The sequence below is a fragment of the Panthera leo genome, chromosome D4, assembly GCF_018350215.1.
Source record: "Panthera leo isolate Ple1 chromosome D4, P.leo_Ple1_pat1.1, whole genome shotgun sequence".
Taxonomy (NCBI): Eukaryota; Metazoa; Chordata; class Mammalia; order Carnivora; family Felidae; genus Panthera; species Panthera leo.
The window spans coordinates 22,797,115-22,817,322 of record NC_056691.1 but is presented as its reverse complement, the minus strand read 5'-3'; the positions used below and the strand labels follow the sequence as shown (position 1 = coordinate 22,817,322).

Genomic DNA, 20,208 nt, shown 5'->3' with positions numbered 1-20,208 from the left:
TAGTATAAGGTAACCAGGAAGTGGAAGGTTGGATTTTCTCACCCTTGCTGTCATGTTGAGAAACATCTCAGTTTCCCCATTGATCTGTGCAGGTTTGGGTCTATGGAAGACCGATGCATGTAGGTTCCTGTAGTTGGTAGAGCCTTTGGGGTTTTTTTGTTTGTTTTGTTTTTTTGAGGTTTTCCTGGCTGTATGGCAATGTCAGTATCACTTTTGTTGTAAAATACATTTTTCAGGTAGCATTCATGCTATCCCATTCCCACCCCTCCCCCCCCCCCCCCATTTTGGTGAAGGTGGCGGTCACTAGATTGTTTCCAGTGAGCCCTGTTGAGAAAAAATGTCCTTTCAAAGACACACGGTGCAGGTGGGCTGCTCTTTTGGACTTAATTGTTTACTCTCCTGGATGTGGTCCTTGTGTGCATTCCAATATGTGTGTGATGTTCAGAAATAACACTTTTTATTTGTTAAGCATCTTCTTCTGCAAGAAGCCGTAGCTGCCACTCTTCAGGCTTGATTCTTTGCAAGCTTCCTTGGAAGAGAGCTGGAACAAAAGAGATCTTTCTTTTTCAAACACAGGGATGGAGGATTGGGGATTGGAGACTAGAGAGTGGGGCTCATGAGGCACAAATCTAAGAACACATTTCCATCTGTCACTGCTGTTAAGGCTTCATGGTAAAGGTGGATTTATCTCTGGTAAACGTCCAGTGGTGAAGGTGGATTGTCTCAGGATATGTGGCATTATATGCCCACAGGAGCATCCCCTTACCTGGGAAGGGAGAGACATGGGAGGTCTTTGTTGGAGGAGATCACCTCTTCCTTCCTCTTGCTTGGGAGAACACTCTAACTGCTTGTGAACAGGGCTGGGCTGCTGGGTCATAGGAGAAATACTGTTCTAGGGAATGAAAGGCTTATAGTCCTCATGGCGGCTGTGAGCCCCGTGTAAGCCACTCTCTTCTCTGTGAAATGGGATTTGTGATGCCCACCCTTCTTGCCTTGGGTGTGTTCTGAGCTGAGGCCATGTAGTGGACACGAAGATGTCTAGGAGTGCTGCATGGCAGGAAAAGAAGTAGAATGTGAGGCCACAGAATCCACGTTCCCTGGATCCACAGCATCTTCGGTAGTTGTGATCCATCCTGTCACTGCTTAGTACTCCTTCCAGTTTGATAGGATTTTGCTTTAAAAGGGAAGAAGTGTGGCTAAGCTAGGGATGGAGGAACTTGGTTGCCTCCAGTAATGAACAGGGAGCTTTCTTCAAGAGGAGGGGAGTTTCCCCGGGGCCTATTAGGCTGTTGGATATCCCTGTTGATAGTTATTCGCTTAAATGTTGGGTTTAATCACGTGGGTCTACTTCACAGCTGTGGTGAAGCCCCTTTATTATATAAGCTAGTTTTTCTTTTCACTGATGTATCAGACAATGCTTTCTAGTTCATCTTTCTCAAAACCAACTTGGGTTTGGCAGAAAAGCTCTATTTCTCGGGTGTCCAGACATGTGCTTCAAGGATGCCTTTGCTGTGACATAAAATCGCACCTCCAGGAACATCTTTTGGTGACTCTGTTCTGGATTTTTGGGGGAACGGGGTGTGCAGGGAGGGGTGAAAGGGTGGTGGCCTCCACCTGGTAGTTAAATCCCTTCCCCTCTGCTTGGCCTCTCTCATCTTGTAATCCGTGCCGTGCTTAATTACCCCGTTGCACTTGCTTGTGTATGCATCATTGCCTTTCCCTCCCAGAAGCCGGACATAGCTCTTATTCTCCAAGTAATGATAGCAATTGCTGGTAGGGCAGACCTGTTCCTCATCCTTCTCCGAGCACATTTCTTATGGCAGGTGTCTAGTTCCTAATTAAGCGCTAATGAGCATGCCTAGTGGACCATGAGCCTGCTGCCAGCCCCTCCAGTTTTATGTCTTGCTGTTGCCAAGCTCTTAAAAGGTGACAGAGCAAGAATTAGTGTCTTTGGGATGACAGGAAGGTGATTTTATGCATAAAGAAATTGTTATTATGATCTCAGATGGTGAATGAGGAGTTTATAAATACTTTGCAAGGATACTATCAATGCCGCCTGCTCTGACCTCTCCCCCTTTCCACTTTTCCTCTGTTTAGCACTGTGCTCCCCTCGGAAGGATTGGGAGTGTCAAGAGAAGGTTGGCTCCCAAAGATTTTTTAAAAGACGCTAGGAGTGGTTGAAAATTTATTGTAAACTGACTGAGACACCAATTTCTGGCTTTAAGATGCTGTTTTCTCTCACTCTGGAGGGCGGGAAGCATATTTAGGATTCAATTAAGGACCAGTGGTCTGGGTAGAAACTACTGAAGATCTGGCGTGAAGATTTAATGTATTCAGTACACGCGAGGGGGTAATAAATAAACGAGTAATTGAGTCCCAGGGAAGTGAGCACAAATCAGAATCTTAAGAATTTTCTAACATTACACCTTAGAAATTGAGCTTTAATCGTTTTTACTGTCTCATCAAAAATGAGTTTTATGTTGGACAGCTGAAATGTGGCCAGATTTATGGCTCAGGGGCCATTTCTTGGATACTTTTTCATTTACTACAACATGCTCTTAAATATAATGTATGGGAGTAATGGTACTTTTCAGTGTGAACAGATTTCTAACTTCTGGAATGGGTTAAGGGATAGAGGCAAAGGCATTGGGAGTGGGGGCTTGGGTCACCGTGGGTAGAGTCCACACAACAGGGGAGAGTGTGTTCCTCATCAAGGCCTCTCAGTGTTGTCCTCTGTGACACTACAGGGGTGGGTTTAGGGAAAGGAAGCAATAAACAAAGTCTCATGCTATAGTTTCTTCCAGCTATCACAGTGTGGCCCTTGGTGCCTCCCTCTGTGTGTGGTGGGATGAGGGCAGCCTTGAGGGGCATTGCTACATGACCCCACTCCCCTCCCGCCTGGCGGGACAACCTTGGCAGTTCAGTCAACACCCTGAGCCTCCGTTCCTTCTGTGAAATGGGAATGTCAGTACTTCCTCCTACTTGTGTGAGGGCTTGTGAAATGAGGACCCAGGAGTACTTGGGAGGGGAGGGGATATGCCTAAGATGCTGATTCTTTCTTCAGCCTTCCATTAATTTAAGGTAGTATTTTGGTTATGTCTCCTCATACCGCTGTGGTAATTTAGCACAAGAATATTGGGGAAACAGGGTCACCCCATGTCACCAGTCCCTGGTGACTGGTCGAGAGTAGAGTTACGGTCTGCGGGGTGCACATCTGCGCCTCCCCTGCTTTAACTTTCCTGAAATCAGGAAGAGTCTCACCTTCAGCAGCACACTGGGTTTCGTCCCTGGAGGCGTGGAGAGGTGGATCTAACATTGGAGTGCCTACCCACTAGGCCAGCTCACTGCTGGTCATCGACACTGTGCCAGGAGGACCCGTGCCAGAAGGAGGCAGTGTAGATAGAGCTCCGAGTCTGTTTGGGGAAGATGGGGAGAGGTAACTGTATAGGTGGAAGCTTTTGATGAACTGAAAACACTAATCACATTTTTTCCTTTTCTCCCTTTTGTGTCTTTGTTCTTTTCATGTGTTTGTTGAACCTCCTGTTTTGTTTCCTCCACTCTCTCATGTCGTGGGTATTTGTCCTCTGGATGTTGCTGTGCCACTGCCACCTCTTCCCTCATCTTCTCCCCCTTGCTGTCTCATCACCTCTTCTCCTTCCTCTTCCCTCTCCTCCCCTTCTTTTCTCTCCTCCAATCCCTTCCTCCTATACTTCCTCTCTCACCTCCTCCCCTTCCTCACATCTCTTCCTTCCCCTCCTCCCTCCCTTCCTTCCTTCTCCCCTTCCATTCTCACCTCCTCCCCTTCCTTCCCCTCCTCCCCCCTCCTTTCCCCTCCTCTTATACTTCCTGTCTCACCTTCTCCCCTTCCCCATCACTTCCTTCTCCTCCTCCCCCCTTCTCTCACCTCCTCCCCTTCTTCTCTCACCTCCTCCCCTCTTCTCTCACCTCCTCCCCTTCTTCTCTCACCTCCTCCCCTTCTTCTCTCACCTCCTCCCCTTCTTCTCTCACCTCCTCCCCTTCTTCTCTCACCTCCTCCCCTTCTTCTCTCACCTCCTCCCCTTCTTCTCTCACCTCCTCCCCTTCTTCTCTCACCTCCTCCCCTTCTTCTCTCACCTCCTCCCCTTCTTCTCTCACCTCCTCCCCTTCCTTCTCCTCCACCTTCCTCTCTCCGCTCCTCCTCTTCCTCCCATCTCTTCCTTCTCCTTCCCTTCCTCCTCCCCTTCATCTCTCACCTCCTTCCCTCCTTCTCCTCCCCTTTCCTCTCTTACCTTTTCCCCTTCCCGCCATCTTTTCCTTCTCCTCCTTCCTCCCTGCTCCTCCTCCTCCTCCCCCCCTTCCTCTCTCAACTGCCACCAACAGCAGCAGCAGTTGCAAGCTCAGCATCTTTCTCACGGCCATGGACCCCCAGTGCCCCTAACGCCTCACCCCTCGGGACTTCAGCCTCCTGGCATCCCGCCCCTCGGGGGCAGTGCTGGCCTCCTGGCACTGTCTAGTGCTCTGAGTGGGCAGTCTCACTTGGCAATAAAAGATGACAAGAAGCACCATGATGCAGAGCACCACAGAGGTGAGAGGCCGGGCAAGCCAGATTAGGACTTGGTCCTAACACTCATACAGTGCTGCAAAGTTGTGTGCACCGCTAAAGAGAGCCCCACCCCATGCAGAGAGCAAACAATGAGCTAAGAGGAACTGTCGCAAAGCTTGGCCACTGAAACACAGTCCTCCCTGGAAGTTTTCAGGGTTTAACGTGGGCATCTGTAGATTTCCCGATCTCTTTAGATTGCAGGCATCTTGACATCTTGGCAACTGCCTAGTTAATGCCAGTGGCCTGTACCATATTATGGAAAACTGTTAACTGCTTAATTGGGTAATTTTCAAAGAAAGTAATGTTGTTAAATGGGGCGAAATAAGAAGTTAAATTTGAAAGTGAATGTGTTCAAATGAAAGGTTTGATAATTGCATCTGTTACTACTTAGTTTCATAGGCTTTAATTCTAGTATGCATAAAATATTGGGCAAAATTGCACTTGACTAATTTTTTGAAGAAAAGTAATTTATTCTGTCAAGAAATAAAAAAATAGGCTTTGTGTATGGTTAAACTGTAAATCTTATGTTTACAAAATACTGTAATTTTCAGGAAATCACTGTATTAGGAATGTGCAATGACTTATATAAATAAAAGCCATTTTTAAAACTGTTTGGGGCTTGTGTTCTAATTATTCCCCCCTTTTTTTTATTTCTGTTCTTGCCTCTGTGTCTGAACGGGCATGTCTGTGCGTTTCTTGGTAACCTCGGGAGCAGACAGAGAACCGGGCACAGTAAGTACTCAACCGCCTGCTGCACATAATACATTTCCCTTCCTCCAATGCACCCCAAGCTGCCTTTTGTGAAACAGGCACAGACACGTATATTCTCCCTGTCTCTCTCAGCGACCTGGTTTTTTTCTTTTTCTTTTTTTTTCATAGGACTATCCCCCATTTCCCCCTGCCTTTTGTCTTTTATTTATTTATTTATTTATTTATTTTTAAATAAAACTTTCGTTAGGTGAGAGGGACATGATTTGGAGGCAAAGCTGTCTGCTATGATTACTCACTTGGAAATATGCTTTGATCTGTAGGTGCTCCGAACCCACTTTAAAAATATGTTTATCATTGCATTCCGACTCCAGGTTGCCTCTAGTTTAAAAGAGTATTCATTTTTATCTTAAATCAGTTTTACAGGCAAGAGGTCACAATCCATATGTGAAATTGGTTAGTAATGTGTTATTTCTACCTAAACCATTCATTATCCTCTACAAATGCATCTTAGTTGCTAGGTTTCCATATCTGGTTTTCCTTCCGTAATTGTCCTTGGAGGGTGAACTTGAACTTTAATTTATTTTCAACTGAAGAACCGTGTGTCTGAGTAAGTTCTTAAAAACAAGGAAATTCAGTGGACGGAGGTTCTGGGCTTCTACAGTTCCATTTTTTCACCAGCCTAAACCTTAGCCATTTTACATACTGCACGTTCAATCTGTACATGCACTTGCCAGTTAGCTGTGGGGAGATCTGTACCTAAAATGCATCTCTCAAATGTTGTGGAGCAAATGGAGTGAGAAATTGGCCCCTTTCAGCTGGGATGACCTACAGTTTTTTGCCCCCTTTCCTTTTTCCTTCTAAACACGGCAGTATTTTGGCCATGTTAAATCTAAATAAGGTAGCAAAATTGGGATACTGAACTTTTAAATCATTCTGATCCTTTTTTTTTTTTTTTTTTTAATGAGTTTGGGGGAAGATATGTAAGTCATTTGAGTTTGAAAAGTTCCCCTTACCTCTTCTGTGTAGAATAGTGGCACTTTTAAAATTCTCTTTGAGACTGATCTCAGTGTACTTTATGTATCAGGATGCATTGGGGGCATTGGGTAAGGGTGAAAGGGTGGGGTAGCTAGTTTTAAAATCCTTGTACTGTAAGTTTTCTCTGGAAAACGTTGGGAAGGAAAGAGGGGAGGAAAAATTACAGCTAGGGAATAAAATATCCTACTCCCAAAGTACAAACCTAAGTAAACTGACTTTGATGGAGGTGACCTTTATGTTTGTTGCTGGTTCAGTGTCACTGTAGGTTGTCATTGTCATAGTTTTTTATACCATGTTCTTTTAGTAGAGTGTCAGATTAAAAACCCTAATCCTAGACCAAAGAACAGAGATGGCAGGAGATGTTGAGAAAGCTCCTGTCCTGTAGTCTGCTGCAGGTTTTAATTTATTGAGCTTATGCTACGTTTAGAACTATATTTCTAATTTAGCTTTCTGTTCTCAGGACTGTTTCATCTAAAAACCAATATATATTTATTGAGTACTTACTATATATGTAAGGCTACATGGGAAATGCAGCTATAGTTAGAGATATGTAGGCACACATATTACAAGCCTTTTCTCAAAGAACTGAGGAAATGTGACAAAAATACTACAAGATTTAAGCCTGTAGAAAGTTTCAGCAGGAGTTCTAGACAATTGTCAAAGGGGTACCATGGTATATATCTGAGATGCCGTCGCAAGACTGGTGTTTTCCATACCGCTGCGTGTGTATTTTTGAGTGTATCGAATAACTTCCTATTTATATTTTTGGCTGACAAATGTAAGCAAGAACTTAATTCATTGGGGAAGTGAGGGTGGGTGGAGGAAGGGTAAGGAGTTCTACCCTCCAAATACAAAACAGTTCTTGAATTTCAGACAGCTGTGGATTGTTTCTAGGTCCTCATGTTGAGTTCACAGTCTGGACTGTTAAGTCAAAATATGGTGGATACATTGCATAAACTAATCTATGCAATAACACAAAATAAATGGTTAATGTGTTGTTTGCATATTTCTTTCACGACAAATTTTACACAAGTTTCTTAATGATAATTTTAATGGGTATTTTCAGAATAAGTATAGGTACTGTGTTTCCTGCCTAATTCCTACAAGCATCTCTTGCTGATGATGATATAAAATGAGAAAACGACACTAATTTGTAACCTAAACATTTAATTCAGTCTGTAGAGAGGAGTGAAATTGTTCACTGTCCACATAAGTGGGATTTCGCTGCAGTTGTATAAAATGAAGTAGCTCTTTAAACTTTGTGTAAAATTGAATATGAAAAGCAATGGATAATGAGATGATGTGTACTATTAGTTGCCTAAAATATTGTAGTACTTACTTATTTAATAAAGTGGTTTGAATTATGAAGTATTTTACTTGGCAGAAAAAGTCAGTTGATCACCATATGGTGGCTGTGGTTTGTTTTTTATTTTTTGTTTTTTTGCCCCAACCAGTGAAGGGTTAAGGGCAGTTGCTACAGGGCACTGGTTTTCAAACCTTATGGTCTCAGGATCTTTACATCTTAAATTAAAATTATTGATGACCCCAGAGAATTTTTGTTTATGTGGATCATATATTTTGAAAATTTTCTGGAAATTAAAAAAAAAAAATTAAAAATCACTTTAACAGGTAAAGAGCTACTTAATTTGGGTTACCGTAAATAACATGATTAGTGAAAACTATTTTCCAAAACAAAAAATTATAGTGGGAAGAATGGCTTTGTTTTGCACGATTGCAGACATCTTCAGTGCTTGACTAAAAAGAGGATAGATATATTCTCGTCCACATCTGCATCCAATCTTTTGCAAGACATTGTTTTGGCTGAAGTGTAAGGAAGAAAATCTGCCCCCATAGAGATTTGTAACAGTCTCTGGGAACCTCAGGGGGCCCTTGGACCAACCTGAGAACCTCTGTCATAAATAAGGCTAAGGAGTTCTGAAACATCCCAGGCTGGTATATAGCCTTATTTTTTTCCTGCTGTTCTTTCTGTATTGAACAAATACGATAATTATATGTGTCAAGTGCAGAAGTCAGGGACTTCTATAGATCCAGAGGGGATGTGAGTATGTATGGATTTTCATCTGTGAGTCTAAAACTGGTTTGTAGATAGTTTGTTTGTTTATTGTTAGTGACAAAATTATTTCATTCCCTAGTTTAAAGTTTTGTTGGTAAGAAAACAAATGAGCCCTACTGTGGCCTGTTTGAATGTAAAACCTAGGAAATGAAGGTACTAAGGACAGTGAAAATATGGACACTATTTTTTAAGTTTCTTCTTTTTGACAGGGATGAATGATAAAGGTGGTAACTTTTAAGAGGGTTTGCTATTTGGCTATTGATTTTAAATTAAGATTTGACTACTGTTTTTATTAATTTGCAAAACTTGTTTGCTTTTTTTTTTTTTTTAAACATAAGGCTGCTTCTCCGAATGCTACAGTTGAGCAAAGAAATATGACTTAACAAAAAGGACTTTATTTCTTACGTAGTAATAAAAACTTGAGATATTTCAATTAATTTAAAGGTGAATTGTGTTCAATTTTGGTTGAAGGAAGTATTTAATAAGTCTGCTTGAAAGATCTGGAATCAGAGAATTGACAAAACGTTGTATGGCTTTTGAAAAAGTATGATAGAACATGTGTTTATTTTTTTTAACAAACATTCATTGAGCACTTTCTATGTGCCAGGCACTGTGTAAGGCACTGCATGTACAGTTAACAACATGGGTTTGAACAATGGATTTTTGTTGATAAACACAATATAGTACTTTATATTTTCTTCTTCCTCATTATTAACATTCTCTTTGGTACCTTTTTTTTTTTTTAAATTTTTTTTTCAACGTTTTTTATTTATTTTTGGGACAGAGAGAGACAGAGCATGAACAGGGGAGGGGCAGAGAGAGAGGGAGACACAGAATCGGAAACAGGCTCCAGGCTCCGAGCCATCAGCCCAGAGCCCGACGCGGGGCTCGAACTCACGGACCGCGAGATCGTGACCTGGCTGAAGTCGGACGCTTAACCGACTGCGCCACCCAGGCGCCCCTGGCTTACCTTTAAGAATACAGTATATAACACATATACAACGTATGTGTTAATCAACTGTGATCAGTAAGACTTCTAGTCAGCATTAGACTATTAGTACTTAAGTTCTGGGGGAGTCAAAAGTTAGGCATGGATTTTTTACTGAGATGGGGGCGCCCCAAATCCCCACACTGTTCATGCGTCACCTGTACCTGCTGCCATTTTGCAGTGATGCCTTTTAACGTCACAGTCAAATATCTGTTGAATGAAAAACACTGGGATACCTCACACATGTGATCACTATTTGGAACATTTGGGGAAGGGAGAAGACGATGGTGATAGGTGTCTGGGAGAGACTCCAGAGCAGAAGCAGAGTCTTGGACTTAGGTGGGGCACACAGATTGGCTTCAGAAGGTCCTTGAATCCCTCTCCAGTTGTGTCCACATTGTTCTGGGTTCGTGCTCTACTTTCATCAAATTCTCAAAAGGGGCTCCTGGTCCAGAAAAGCGTAATCATTGTGGATCTGTTTAGAGGTCATAACGGTGCAACACCATCATCTTACCGGTAAGACACCAAGCTCAAGGAGGCTAGGTGCCTCTAATCGTGTAGTTAATTAATGGAGGTAGAGATTAAGATTATGTCTTCTTGCCCAAGGGACTGTTTTGTCACTCTCCCATAACTGACTTCTGGAATTACCAAGTTCATCTTTAGAACTTATTTAAAAATAATGATGACAGCCATCACTTTATCTCCTATGAGGTGGTGTCTTTGTGTTTCTTCTGTGGCTGTTGCACTTAAGTAGATCTCAGTGGAATTGTCACTGCACAGGCAAGGTTTTTCATCCTTTTGAACATTCCCCTAGCCTCATCTGTGAATTGGTGATGGAGTCTGCCTCACAGGGTGAGGGGTTTTAGGGACCACAAATGCAAAGTCATCAGACATAGCATAGCTTTTAGGAATGTTCTCCCTGTCCTCCCTACTTGCAGAGTAGCAGGACAGCAATAAATGCATTATTAGTCATGCTCAATGTAGTGACTATTGGTTTCTTTTCCTTTTTTTAAATGTGTGAGGCATGGGGCTCCTGGGTGGCTCAGTCGGTTAAGCAGCTAACTCTTGATTTCTTTGGGTCAGGGTCATGATCTCAGGAGAGATCAAGCTCTGCATTGGGCTTTGTGCTGACAGGGTGGAGCCTGCTTGAGATTCTCTCTCCCCCACCCTCCCTCTCCTCCCCTCCCCCAGCCCCCTGCCTCTGCCCCTCCCCCACACATGTGGGCTGACTCTCTCTCAAATAAATAAACTTTATTTAATTTTTTTTTCTAATGTTTACTTCTTTTTTGAGAAAGAGAGAGTGCAAGCTGGGGAGGTGTAGAGAGAAGGAGACACAGAATGCAAAGCAGACTCTAGGCTCTGAGCTGTCAGCACAGAGCCTGACACGGGGCTCAAACTCACCAACCATGAGATCATGACCTGAGCTGAAGTGGGACATCTGACCAACTGAGCCACCCAGGCGCCCCTTAAATAAATAAACTTTAAAAAATGTAAGGCAGTTGTGAAGATGTGGGCCGTTACTGATGTTTCTCAGTGTCGAGATAAGACTGACCTGAGTCTATTATGAACTTGATTGGTTTCATGCTATTCAGTTCATGAAAGGAGGAGGTGTTTCCACCTAAACGTTTATGAATTTATGTCCTGGCATATTTCAAGGGATTGCCTGGAAACTAAGGATAAAACTGAGATGAGTCACCTAAAATCTCAATATTTAGGCACTGTGGAAAACACTTAAGTTTTCTTAAGCAGTTGTCTCAGCAGATTTCCTTTTTGGCAAAATTGAAAACTATGTGCTTAAAAAATCCTCTGGGAAAACTGCTCACTGCATCACTGCTGTGGGAAGGGTGAACCCTGAAGAATGGAAGGCTCCAGCAGTTTCTAGGTGGTGGGGAGTGGTCCATCCCTGTACCGGGCGGAGGGGTCTGTCTACCGTGGATGCCGTAACTCACTGAGTGGGTACTAGAGCCTGTGTGTAACTAGAGAAATGTTCAGGTTTTATCTCACTGTGCTTACAGTGAAGATCGGCCATCAGGCATCTTTACTCTAAAAAACCAAAAAGCAGATGGAGAATATTTCCTCCCTCCAAAGCTGTTTTCAGACTTCAGTTTGTGCTCTGCAAGTAGGAAACTTAATGCCCATCATTTCGAGTAGGTTTTTGAAAATTTTATTTTCCTTTTGGCCCCATGATCATTTTTACCATTCCTTCTGAAACGTAGTAAGCAACAAACTGTGTGTCCGTCTTTCAGATGAGAAGAGGTGGATGTGAGTGCCATCAGATATTTAGGTAACTCACAGGCAAGTCCTGACCCAGTGCTTTCTAATTTCTTATATTAGAAAGTACCTCATCTGGGACTGGAGAAGGAAGGGGGACATTAACAGCTAAGCAGAGCTAAGTGGCTGTACAAAAAGTGTTTTTAAAAATGATTTGAAATATGGATTTGATTTTTGCTGTCACCAGGGTCCTGATCAGGGGGAATGAAGTTGTCATGAGGGCATTTAAAAGTTACTTTGAAATAATCGTATTTGTTGTGTACGCGTGGTGTGTTTTATTTTGCTTTACCTGGAGAACGCAGTAGTGGAAGGGCAACCCGGGGACTTAGCAAGAGAGGCCAAGGGTGACTATATAGTGCCTCCTCCAGACCACGTATTTACTGGGTGTGTGGGTCTTCTACCTGGCCACCTTCCTTTCTGAGAGTTCTCCTGACTGAAGCGCTCATCTGCCTCCGACAGCGCTGAGTTCCTAGATCGAGGTGCGAGAACACGCGGCTTCTTTCCCACATTTTGCATTCAAACCCTATGAAAAATGGACGCATACCCTTCAGACCCTCCAGCGCTCCTAGGGCGCGATGAGGGTGCCAAGTGGACACATTTCCACACATCTTCACTTTCTTACACTTCTCGCCGTTGACAAGCGGGGATCCTGTTAGTTTTAGGGGTTAAAAATGCATTTGTTGAAATGTCAGGCACAATCTGTGAATGACCCGTTGGACTGCCGCAAAAAGTACAGCGGCAGGGTGATGGCTTAATTGGCACCAGGTGTAGCTGGAGAAGGCACACAGATGTGATGGGGGTGCGTCACTACCTAATTGTTTTAATGTTCACCGAGAAGTTAATTGTCAGTGTAGAGTGTGCTAGCAAATTAGGTTCCCACTGCCTTAGTGTAACTGAGGATAAATGAGGTGTCATGAGTTTCCAATCTGTACCTCTGACACAAACACTTTTCCTGCGGGGAGGAGAAAGTTCCCAAGGGGAATCAGCATGGCAGCTCAAGAAATCCATTTGAATAATGTGCATTATTTTCACATTAGGGAAAGCTGTCTAGCTTTTGCTTTCTCCACGAGTGAGTTTTCCTTTCAGATTTGCTGCTGGTGGCTTCAAGGTTTAGACACGGTTGGCAGAAGAGTTGCTTTGAGGTCTCAGAATCGATGAAGGATACATGAAGGCTCTGTAACAAGTGTTCTGGTAACACTGACAGTGTAACATTCCATTAAACTCGCTTTCTCTCATATTTTCTGGAGTTTACCTTCCAGAATATCCACCGACATGAACAGCCATTACTGTTAAATTGCTAAAGAAAAGTGCAAGTTTTGGAACAAAGGGTATAAAGACTGGTTTTCATCTGTATTGAAGGATCTGGGTCTCTGTCTCATTTTTGAGTAGATATTTAGAGCATGAAATAGAAACGTCATTGTCCAGGGTGGTGAGAATAAAGGTCACACAAAGTCCAAATCTTGATGTACTTGTTTGATTCAACTGAATGAACAGTCTCCAGGTCAGCAGGCTCTTAATGCTTAACATCAAAAGTTCTTGAATGAAGGCATGGTTTAATAATTGCATGTGGATGTTTATTTTTGATTTACGAGAATAATACATTGTCCACTTCTCCCCACGAGGTTCAAACACTCTGCCAACTCTCTAGGTGCCAACTTGCACCCAGAGAGCTACAGCAGGGAAGAGTCCTGGTATGTGTTTTTAGAAAACGTGTTTCACCCAGTTGGGATGATGGGATCAGGCTCCAGCAGCTCAAGGGAGTGTATACCACTTGTAATAGATCTGCCACTTTTTTTCTTTTCTTCTCTGAGTAGCTCTTTTACTCTTGTGACTGTTCTTAACCATCACATCACTGAATGGGAGGAGAAACGACCCTCAGGGAGTGTGTATTAATTGTAGTGAACAACTCTCCTGTTGTCAGGGAAGGTGCACACTGAGATTTTATGTTCTCCAGATTTTTTAAGAGGGAGAGTTCCCTTGGGGCACATGTTTTCTTTGTCCCTGCACCTCATCTATTTATTTCATGTGTAGTTTTCTACCTGCAGATGGAGAGAACCGTATGCCATGGGGCTGACAGGTCTTGTGGACCCTCTTTCTTCTGACTGGTGGTCAGCATTGGAGGGGGATCTTTTTTTTTTCTCTAGAGACCTGTCAGATGTACCTCTCCCTTTACTGTTTTCCTTGGCTCTCTTCTCATAAGTGTGTGCCACATGTACAGAAAATCATCGCGGTTTTAGAATTTTTTTTTTATTTTTAATGGTTTTTTAAAGTTTATCCATTTTGAGAGAGAGACTGGGGAGAGGGGCAGAAAGAGGGAGAATCCTGAGCAGGCTCCGTGCTCACATGGGAGCCCGATGCGGGGCTCGATCTCACAAGCTCAGGTGAGATCTCTACCTGAGCTGAAATCAAGAGTCAGACACTTAACCAGGGTGCCTGGGTGTGTCATTTGGTTAAGTGTCCAGCTCAGGTCAGATCTCACAGTTTGTGAGTTTGAGTCCTGCATTGCATCGGGCTCCGGGCTGACAGCTTGGAGTCTGCTTGGGATTCTCATTCTCTCTCTCTCTCTCTCTCTCTCTCTCTGCCCCGCCCCCCACATGCTAGCTCTCTCTCTCTCTCTCTCAAAATAAACAAACAAACAAAAAGTCCGACACATAACTAGCTGAGCCACCCGGGCACCCCATGGTTTTAGAATTTCAGTTTGTTTTGAAGTCATAATGTGTTTTTCGACCTTGATTTGCTCAGATTTGTAATCTCCCCTGTGGCTGTGTAAATCTCCCAATTTCGAGCTCTTGTGGAAGATACAGAGTAAATAAGATGATTTTGTTTAGTTAAAACAGAATTTTGAAAACAAAGGGAAACTTACATGCAGTCTCAAAAATCCCAGACCTCAGGACATTTGTAATAGAAATTTGCCCAGTAATTATCATTTTTGAAAATTTCTGGCAGATATTTAAATTTTACCAGCTGCAAGGTGAAATAAAACACTGAGTTTCTTGGCTAGAATTAGAGTATATCAGTCCGTGTGATAACCCTAGTTCTCATGCGGGTTAAAAAAACTCTGATTCGCAATTAAATATTTATTTGGCAGATTAAATGTTTGAAAATGAACTTTACGTGATGAATGCTGTTTAATAGATTAAAGCCTTTCAAAATATGAACGCTGGGAGAAGTCTGGTGGCAACTAAGTCTGCACAGCGGCTAGTGGCCGTGGTTGACATCGCGTGAAGTGATGCTGTGGGTCCCTGGACTACTTTGAGTTGCCCTCTGCCGACGCCTGTTTTAGTTTGCATCTTGGGTTGCAAATGGCAGGATTCGGGAGTGGAAAGGCAGGAATTTGGGACTGTCTTGGGGTCATTTTAATATAGAATGTAATTTTTTAAAACATGTTCACAGTTTTTGTATGGTGGCATAAAACCAAGTGTGTGTTTGTGTGTGTGTGAGAGAGAGAGACAGAGACAGAGACCGTTAAGGAATCTGAGTGGGGGGGGGGGGTTGTCAGAGAAAGCATGCAGCTTGCATTAGGTATTGTTCTGTCATATTAGAATGTTAAATGGGGAGGGGCGCCTGGGTGGCTCAGTCAGTTAAGCAACGACTTTGGCTCCGGTCATGATCTGAAGGTTCATGGGTTTGAGGCCCACTTTGGGTTCTGTGCTGACAGCTCAGAGCCTGGAGCCTGCCTCAGATTCTGTCTCCTCCTCTCTCTCTGATCCTCCTTTGCTTGCACCCTATCTCTCTCTGTCTCTCAAAAATAAATAAACGTTAAAAAAAAAAAAAGAATGTTAAATGGTTAAATGTTAATGGTTAACAGAGCCAGTGTGACTTTTAAGTGATAAGTATGTGGGGGAAAGTATTCAATGTACATAAGTTACATATAAGAATCACTCCTCTGGGAGTGGAGACACTGACTTAATAGGAAGAGCTTTGTGACTTTAGATAAATTGCCTCCCCTCTCTGGTCAGCCTCCAGATAAAAGGAGGGGGATGAAGAAGATGAATAGTAAGTCTGTTTAAGGTTGCTTTGGCCTCTTCAAAGGTTTGATCTAATTACCATCTGTATTTCCAATGTACAAGTTTAAAAAAACAGTGAAGCAGCCTTAAGTTTCGTTCTTTGGCCTTTTTCAATGTTGATTAAATGTTAAATGTTAATGTTGAATGTGATACTATCTTATCCAAGTCCAGATCTAACAAATCAAGATAGAACTCTAAATTTTGAAAAAGCCAAATGATACTCAGTCACTACCCAGGAATAATCTTTTTATTCTTACAGTGTGTATAAAATGGCTCCTAATGCCTATTACTCACCCTTGAGCTGTGAGGAACAGAAGCTGGTGTGTGAGGAAAGCACAGAGCTCTGGGGGGGTAGGGGGAGCTTATGGTATCACGAGACAGCCACTAATACCTGTGAAGTCACTTTTGGGTTTCTGGGGAGTGCACAAGGGGACCATGAAGATTAGGGTCACCTAGGCAGTAGTTTAACCAAAACAGCTGTTGTTGCCGACAGTGAAGTTCATTAGGCTGGAACTGTTTGCTGAAATCAGGAAAAACAATGAAAGCAGTGTCAGAGCTGGAAGATGTCGGGGACAGTTACACAAAGGAGACTGGGTTCATGGGAACAAGGGTAAAAGGAAGTGGTCTGTTTTTGGTGGGGTTGCGGCATGAACCAGCTACCCCCTGGCTCCTGACTGTGGCTCTCCCAGGCCTTTCCACCCACAGTCTTTGGGGCCTTGTTTTGAATCCATTTTATGGCATCAAAGGTACCATGAGACATTGTGTTTCGTAACTTGTCTGAGTCTGCCATTTTGAATGGAGCCAATTTTCACATAAGTAGGGGTGCTAATTACTAGCTGTGTCCAAATTTAGAGGAACTTCCAGAGCTTTTCAAAACCTATTCAGATTATAGACCTCATTGAAGCCCTTCATGCGGGAATTACAGTAGTAACTTCTAACGTGTAGAGAAGCAGAGGTGTCAAAGCTTGACAGGCTTATGGGTCCGGCTATAGAAATGTCACTGTTGCTGACAAATTGCATTGTTGCTAACAGAAGTGTAGTTTACTTTTATGTTTACAATACCACTTGACATCATTAAAAAAAAAATAATAGGATCCTTAAAAAACTGTCTATGAATGGCTGAGCGGTTTGGATGTCCAGTGCTGGTTATAGCAGGAAGGCTATGGAGAGACTTAACTTTAAAATTGCATGTGGACACCAAGCCTATGCTGCATTCTTCAGGGCACTGGGGCAGCTGTAAAGTTGAGTGTGCTGTGGCACTACCCTTAATGCATCTATCTGGTCAGTGTCTGGACAAGGAGACTTCAGAGCTGATAACATCGAAAACACAGGCAGGTGCATTTATTGGACGCTGTTTACACCTGAGCACAAGCTGCTCCTCCCCTCCATGGCTCAGCTTTTAGGAATACGCATTAACACTTTCAGGAGTTTTCTTAAGTCTCCTGTGTCCTATTGGGGGCGGCGGGGGAGGGGGGGTGGCGGTGAGTCTGGGTCGGAAGGGTTAGTTTTTAGCAGACATTTACTAAGGTAATTAGTTTAGGGATCCAGCCAGCTCACCTTTCAGCCCCACACACTGTGCTAAAGACAGTACTCGGAGCTACTCTGTATTGAATTGCATGGGTCCCTCCCTCTGCTTTTATGAAAGCCTCCTGCATTTGTATAGCTTGAATGGTCATGAATCAAAGCTCAGCTCACTTCGGTGTCAGCCCCTGCAGTGGGCAAAGAGGCTTCAGATTGCCTCCTGGTCCCCAGTTTTGATTTCCTCCTGTGTGTGGTTGAGCTGGGAATGCCCCCATGGTGAAGTCCACAGTTTTCACGAGGAGGCTTTGAGAGCCAGCCACCTGGCTATCATCTTGGACTGGTTAGGAGTGAAGACCCCCCCCCCCCAATCCCCCACCCCGGCTTTTAAAAATTTGTTTCTGGTACATGCCATTGCATTAGGGGTGGTCTAACTTAAAGGTTTTCCCCATCCCCTTCCATTTTACATTGTGGCAGAGAAAGGTTACATAATTGTCTGTTTGCCCTGGACATCCTCTTGTTAGTTCTCCTACATCTTGCAGAAATTGGGGTTATCGGGGCTTTGTGAAGGAGATTTTTGCACAGCTCCTTCAGTATTGTTCAAGGCAGTAACACATCACTGAACAAATTGCCCCCTTGCATATGCTAATCCCGTACTTAAAAGGACTCATTGTAACTTGTTCTGATGCTTTAGCCTGAGGGGAGATGGGAATTGAAGGGATGGCAGATCGTGTCATGTGACCCCCAAATACCTAAAATGCTTGTTTTCTTTGGGTCAACAGTTCCTACTTGGCACTTGCGAATGAAAGTCTCCTGTGTGGTTGGTAGAAAAGATTAGTCCTTGCTCCTGCTTTTGTGTGGGGGAGCTGGCCTAGCTGTTGAAGATTCACTGGCTGAAATGCCCGCTTTGGGTCTTAAATTTCAGTGCTATTGGCAAGGAACACCAAATCTTATTTTCAACAGTAAATTAAAAGAATTCAAAAGAGTTCCTTCATTGTTGCTGTGGAGAATGTGATTTGCCTTTTAGGAAGCCACGCTGTTAATCTCACCTGCTCTCTCGGTGTGTGTTTTTTGAGGGGCACACATTGACTGTTACAGTCACAGAATACGTCTAATAGAATAATCTCAGGTTCTGCTCATAGGCCATTTATATTCCTGACCAGGAAATCGCAGTGGGAAAGAATAAAAAAACACATCCTCATGTAAACAGCAAGCTCCCATTTCTCTAACAGTAAAAAGAACGGAAGAACATTTTAAGTGAGTAGGGCCTGAAGGATCCACCAGGCTTCAGATGGTTTGATTGCATAGTCAGGGTCTCTCTTTTAAGTGCTTGAACCTCCATAAATGTTTGCCATCAAAGTCTTCAGCCAAGATGAATTAAATGGAATGAAAGGCTGTGTAGGTATCACCTTTCTAATATAGCTGTCACATCCAGGTTGGGTTTTCATGTGTACAAAGAGACCTGGGAAGGAATCCTTGATTTTTTTTTTTTTTTTTTTTTTGTCTTGCAGAGTAATTCCCTCCTGGTCCCAGACAGTCTAAGGGGCACAGATAAACGCAGAAATGGGCCTGAATTTTCCAATGACATCAAAAAAAGAAAGGTGGATGACAAGGACTCCAGCCACTATGTAAGTAAATAAAGGACTTGAAACAGTATTTGTTTGCTTACTTCTAAGTGAACATACAAGCGTACTCTAAGATTTTAGTGATAATCTCACATCCTTTAAATTTCTAATACTATAAAGAGAATAGATTCTTACATTATAAGGTACTGTTTCCCTCTAGAGCTGTAAATTATGCTCTGTCAGGCTCACTATTACATTTTAGGCTTTCTGCCTAAGTTCCTCCTAAGAGGGGATTTAAGCATGCAGGACTACCTTTGTGGACTTGAAGCCTGTGCATTTGCATAGGGCCCTGCTCTTAAAGGGACCTTGCCCTTGGTTTAATGCTCTGCTCTCATCATCTTCAAATTCTCAATTTTTGAACAAGGGCCTGCATCTTCTTTCTGTCCTCGGCCCTATAAATTCGGTAGCCTGTCCTGCTAAAATAATCAGGGTAAGAATTTCACTGTTACAGAATACCTTTTGGGATGCTGTTCTGTTGATGTATTCAGACTCATATTCGGTCTTGAGGTATAGTTCATCCTCTTGAACAGCAAGCAGTTTAGCGATGTAAGTCCGTTGGTGAAAATGGGAAAAACTCTGAAGGCATCTAAATCAGACCCTGCAGACTGAGAACACAGGCCTGTGGAGGGAGGGCACCTGACTCAGATCTAGCTGCAACCACATTCACAAGGAGAGCAAACCAAGCCACATGGCGATTGGCTCAGGTCCGAGGGTCATAAACTGCAGCTGATAGATGACTTGGCGTTTTCTGTGTGTCCCCGAGTGTGTCTATTTCAAGATGGACACATTCCTGGGAACAGCATGAGACCAGAATGCTGTATTAGGCCACTTCCTGTTGCTTGTGGAAGAAGTGTCCGCCTCTGGCTGGCATGCAGGTTATATGGGGGTTTACACGCTAGGCCTCTCGGCCTCCTTCTGGCCGGCTCAAGCCAAGAGCCAACAGTGGGTAATATTTCCTGAGCAACAGCTTGTTAGTATCAGGTACTGTGTGCTTTTACATGGATTGTTTCATTGGGTGGGCTCTTAACTCTGTGAGTTCAGTGCCATGACTTCCATTTTAGAGGAAGAAACTGAGGCACAGAGCTTGTAAGTGATTTGCCCAAGGTCAGAGTTAGTGGCAGAGCTGGAGGCAGTCTAACTCCAGAATGCATTGTCTTCACCAGGCTAAGATTCCCAAACCGAGGGTCTAGGAATGGATATTTTGCCAGAGGTCCTTGTATTGGTCCACACTTTGCACTATGATAACATTCCCAGGACATGACATGCAGAAATTTGGAGGTTGCCGATAATACAGTTTTGAGTTCTGCATGAGGCTTGTGTAGATATTTAGTAGCAAGTGATCGAGAACAGAATCCATAGCTGTGCCTTACTGTTTTATAACCTGCTTATATTAGGTA

General features: G+C 43.3%; 1 protein-coding gene across 4 annotated transcripts in view; it reads left to right on the top strand.

Annotated features, from left to right (window-relative positions):
• Nucleotides 1–20,208, top strand: part of TLE1 (TLE family member 1, transcriptional corepressor) — a 90,470-nt gene that overhangs the window by 39,826 nt on the left and 30,436 nt on the right. For all 4 annotated transcript variants that reach the window (XM_042912385.1, XM_042912383.1, XM_042912382.1 and 1 more), the window contains 3 exons: nucleotides 4,360–4,564; nucleotides 5,298–5,314; nucleotides 18,698–18,814. In XM_042912385.1, the coding sequence (XP_042768319.1) occupies nucleotides 4,360–4,564; nucleotides 5,298–5,314; nucleotides 18,698–18,814 (339 nt within the window). The remainder of the gene's footprint in view (nucleotides 1–4,359; nucleotides 4,565–5,297; nucleotides 5,315–18,697; nucleotides 18,815–20,208) is intronic.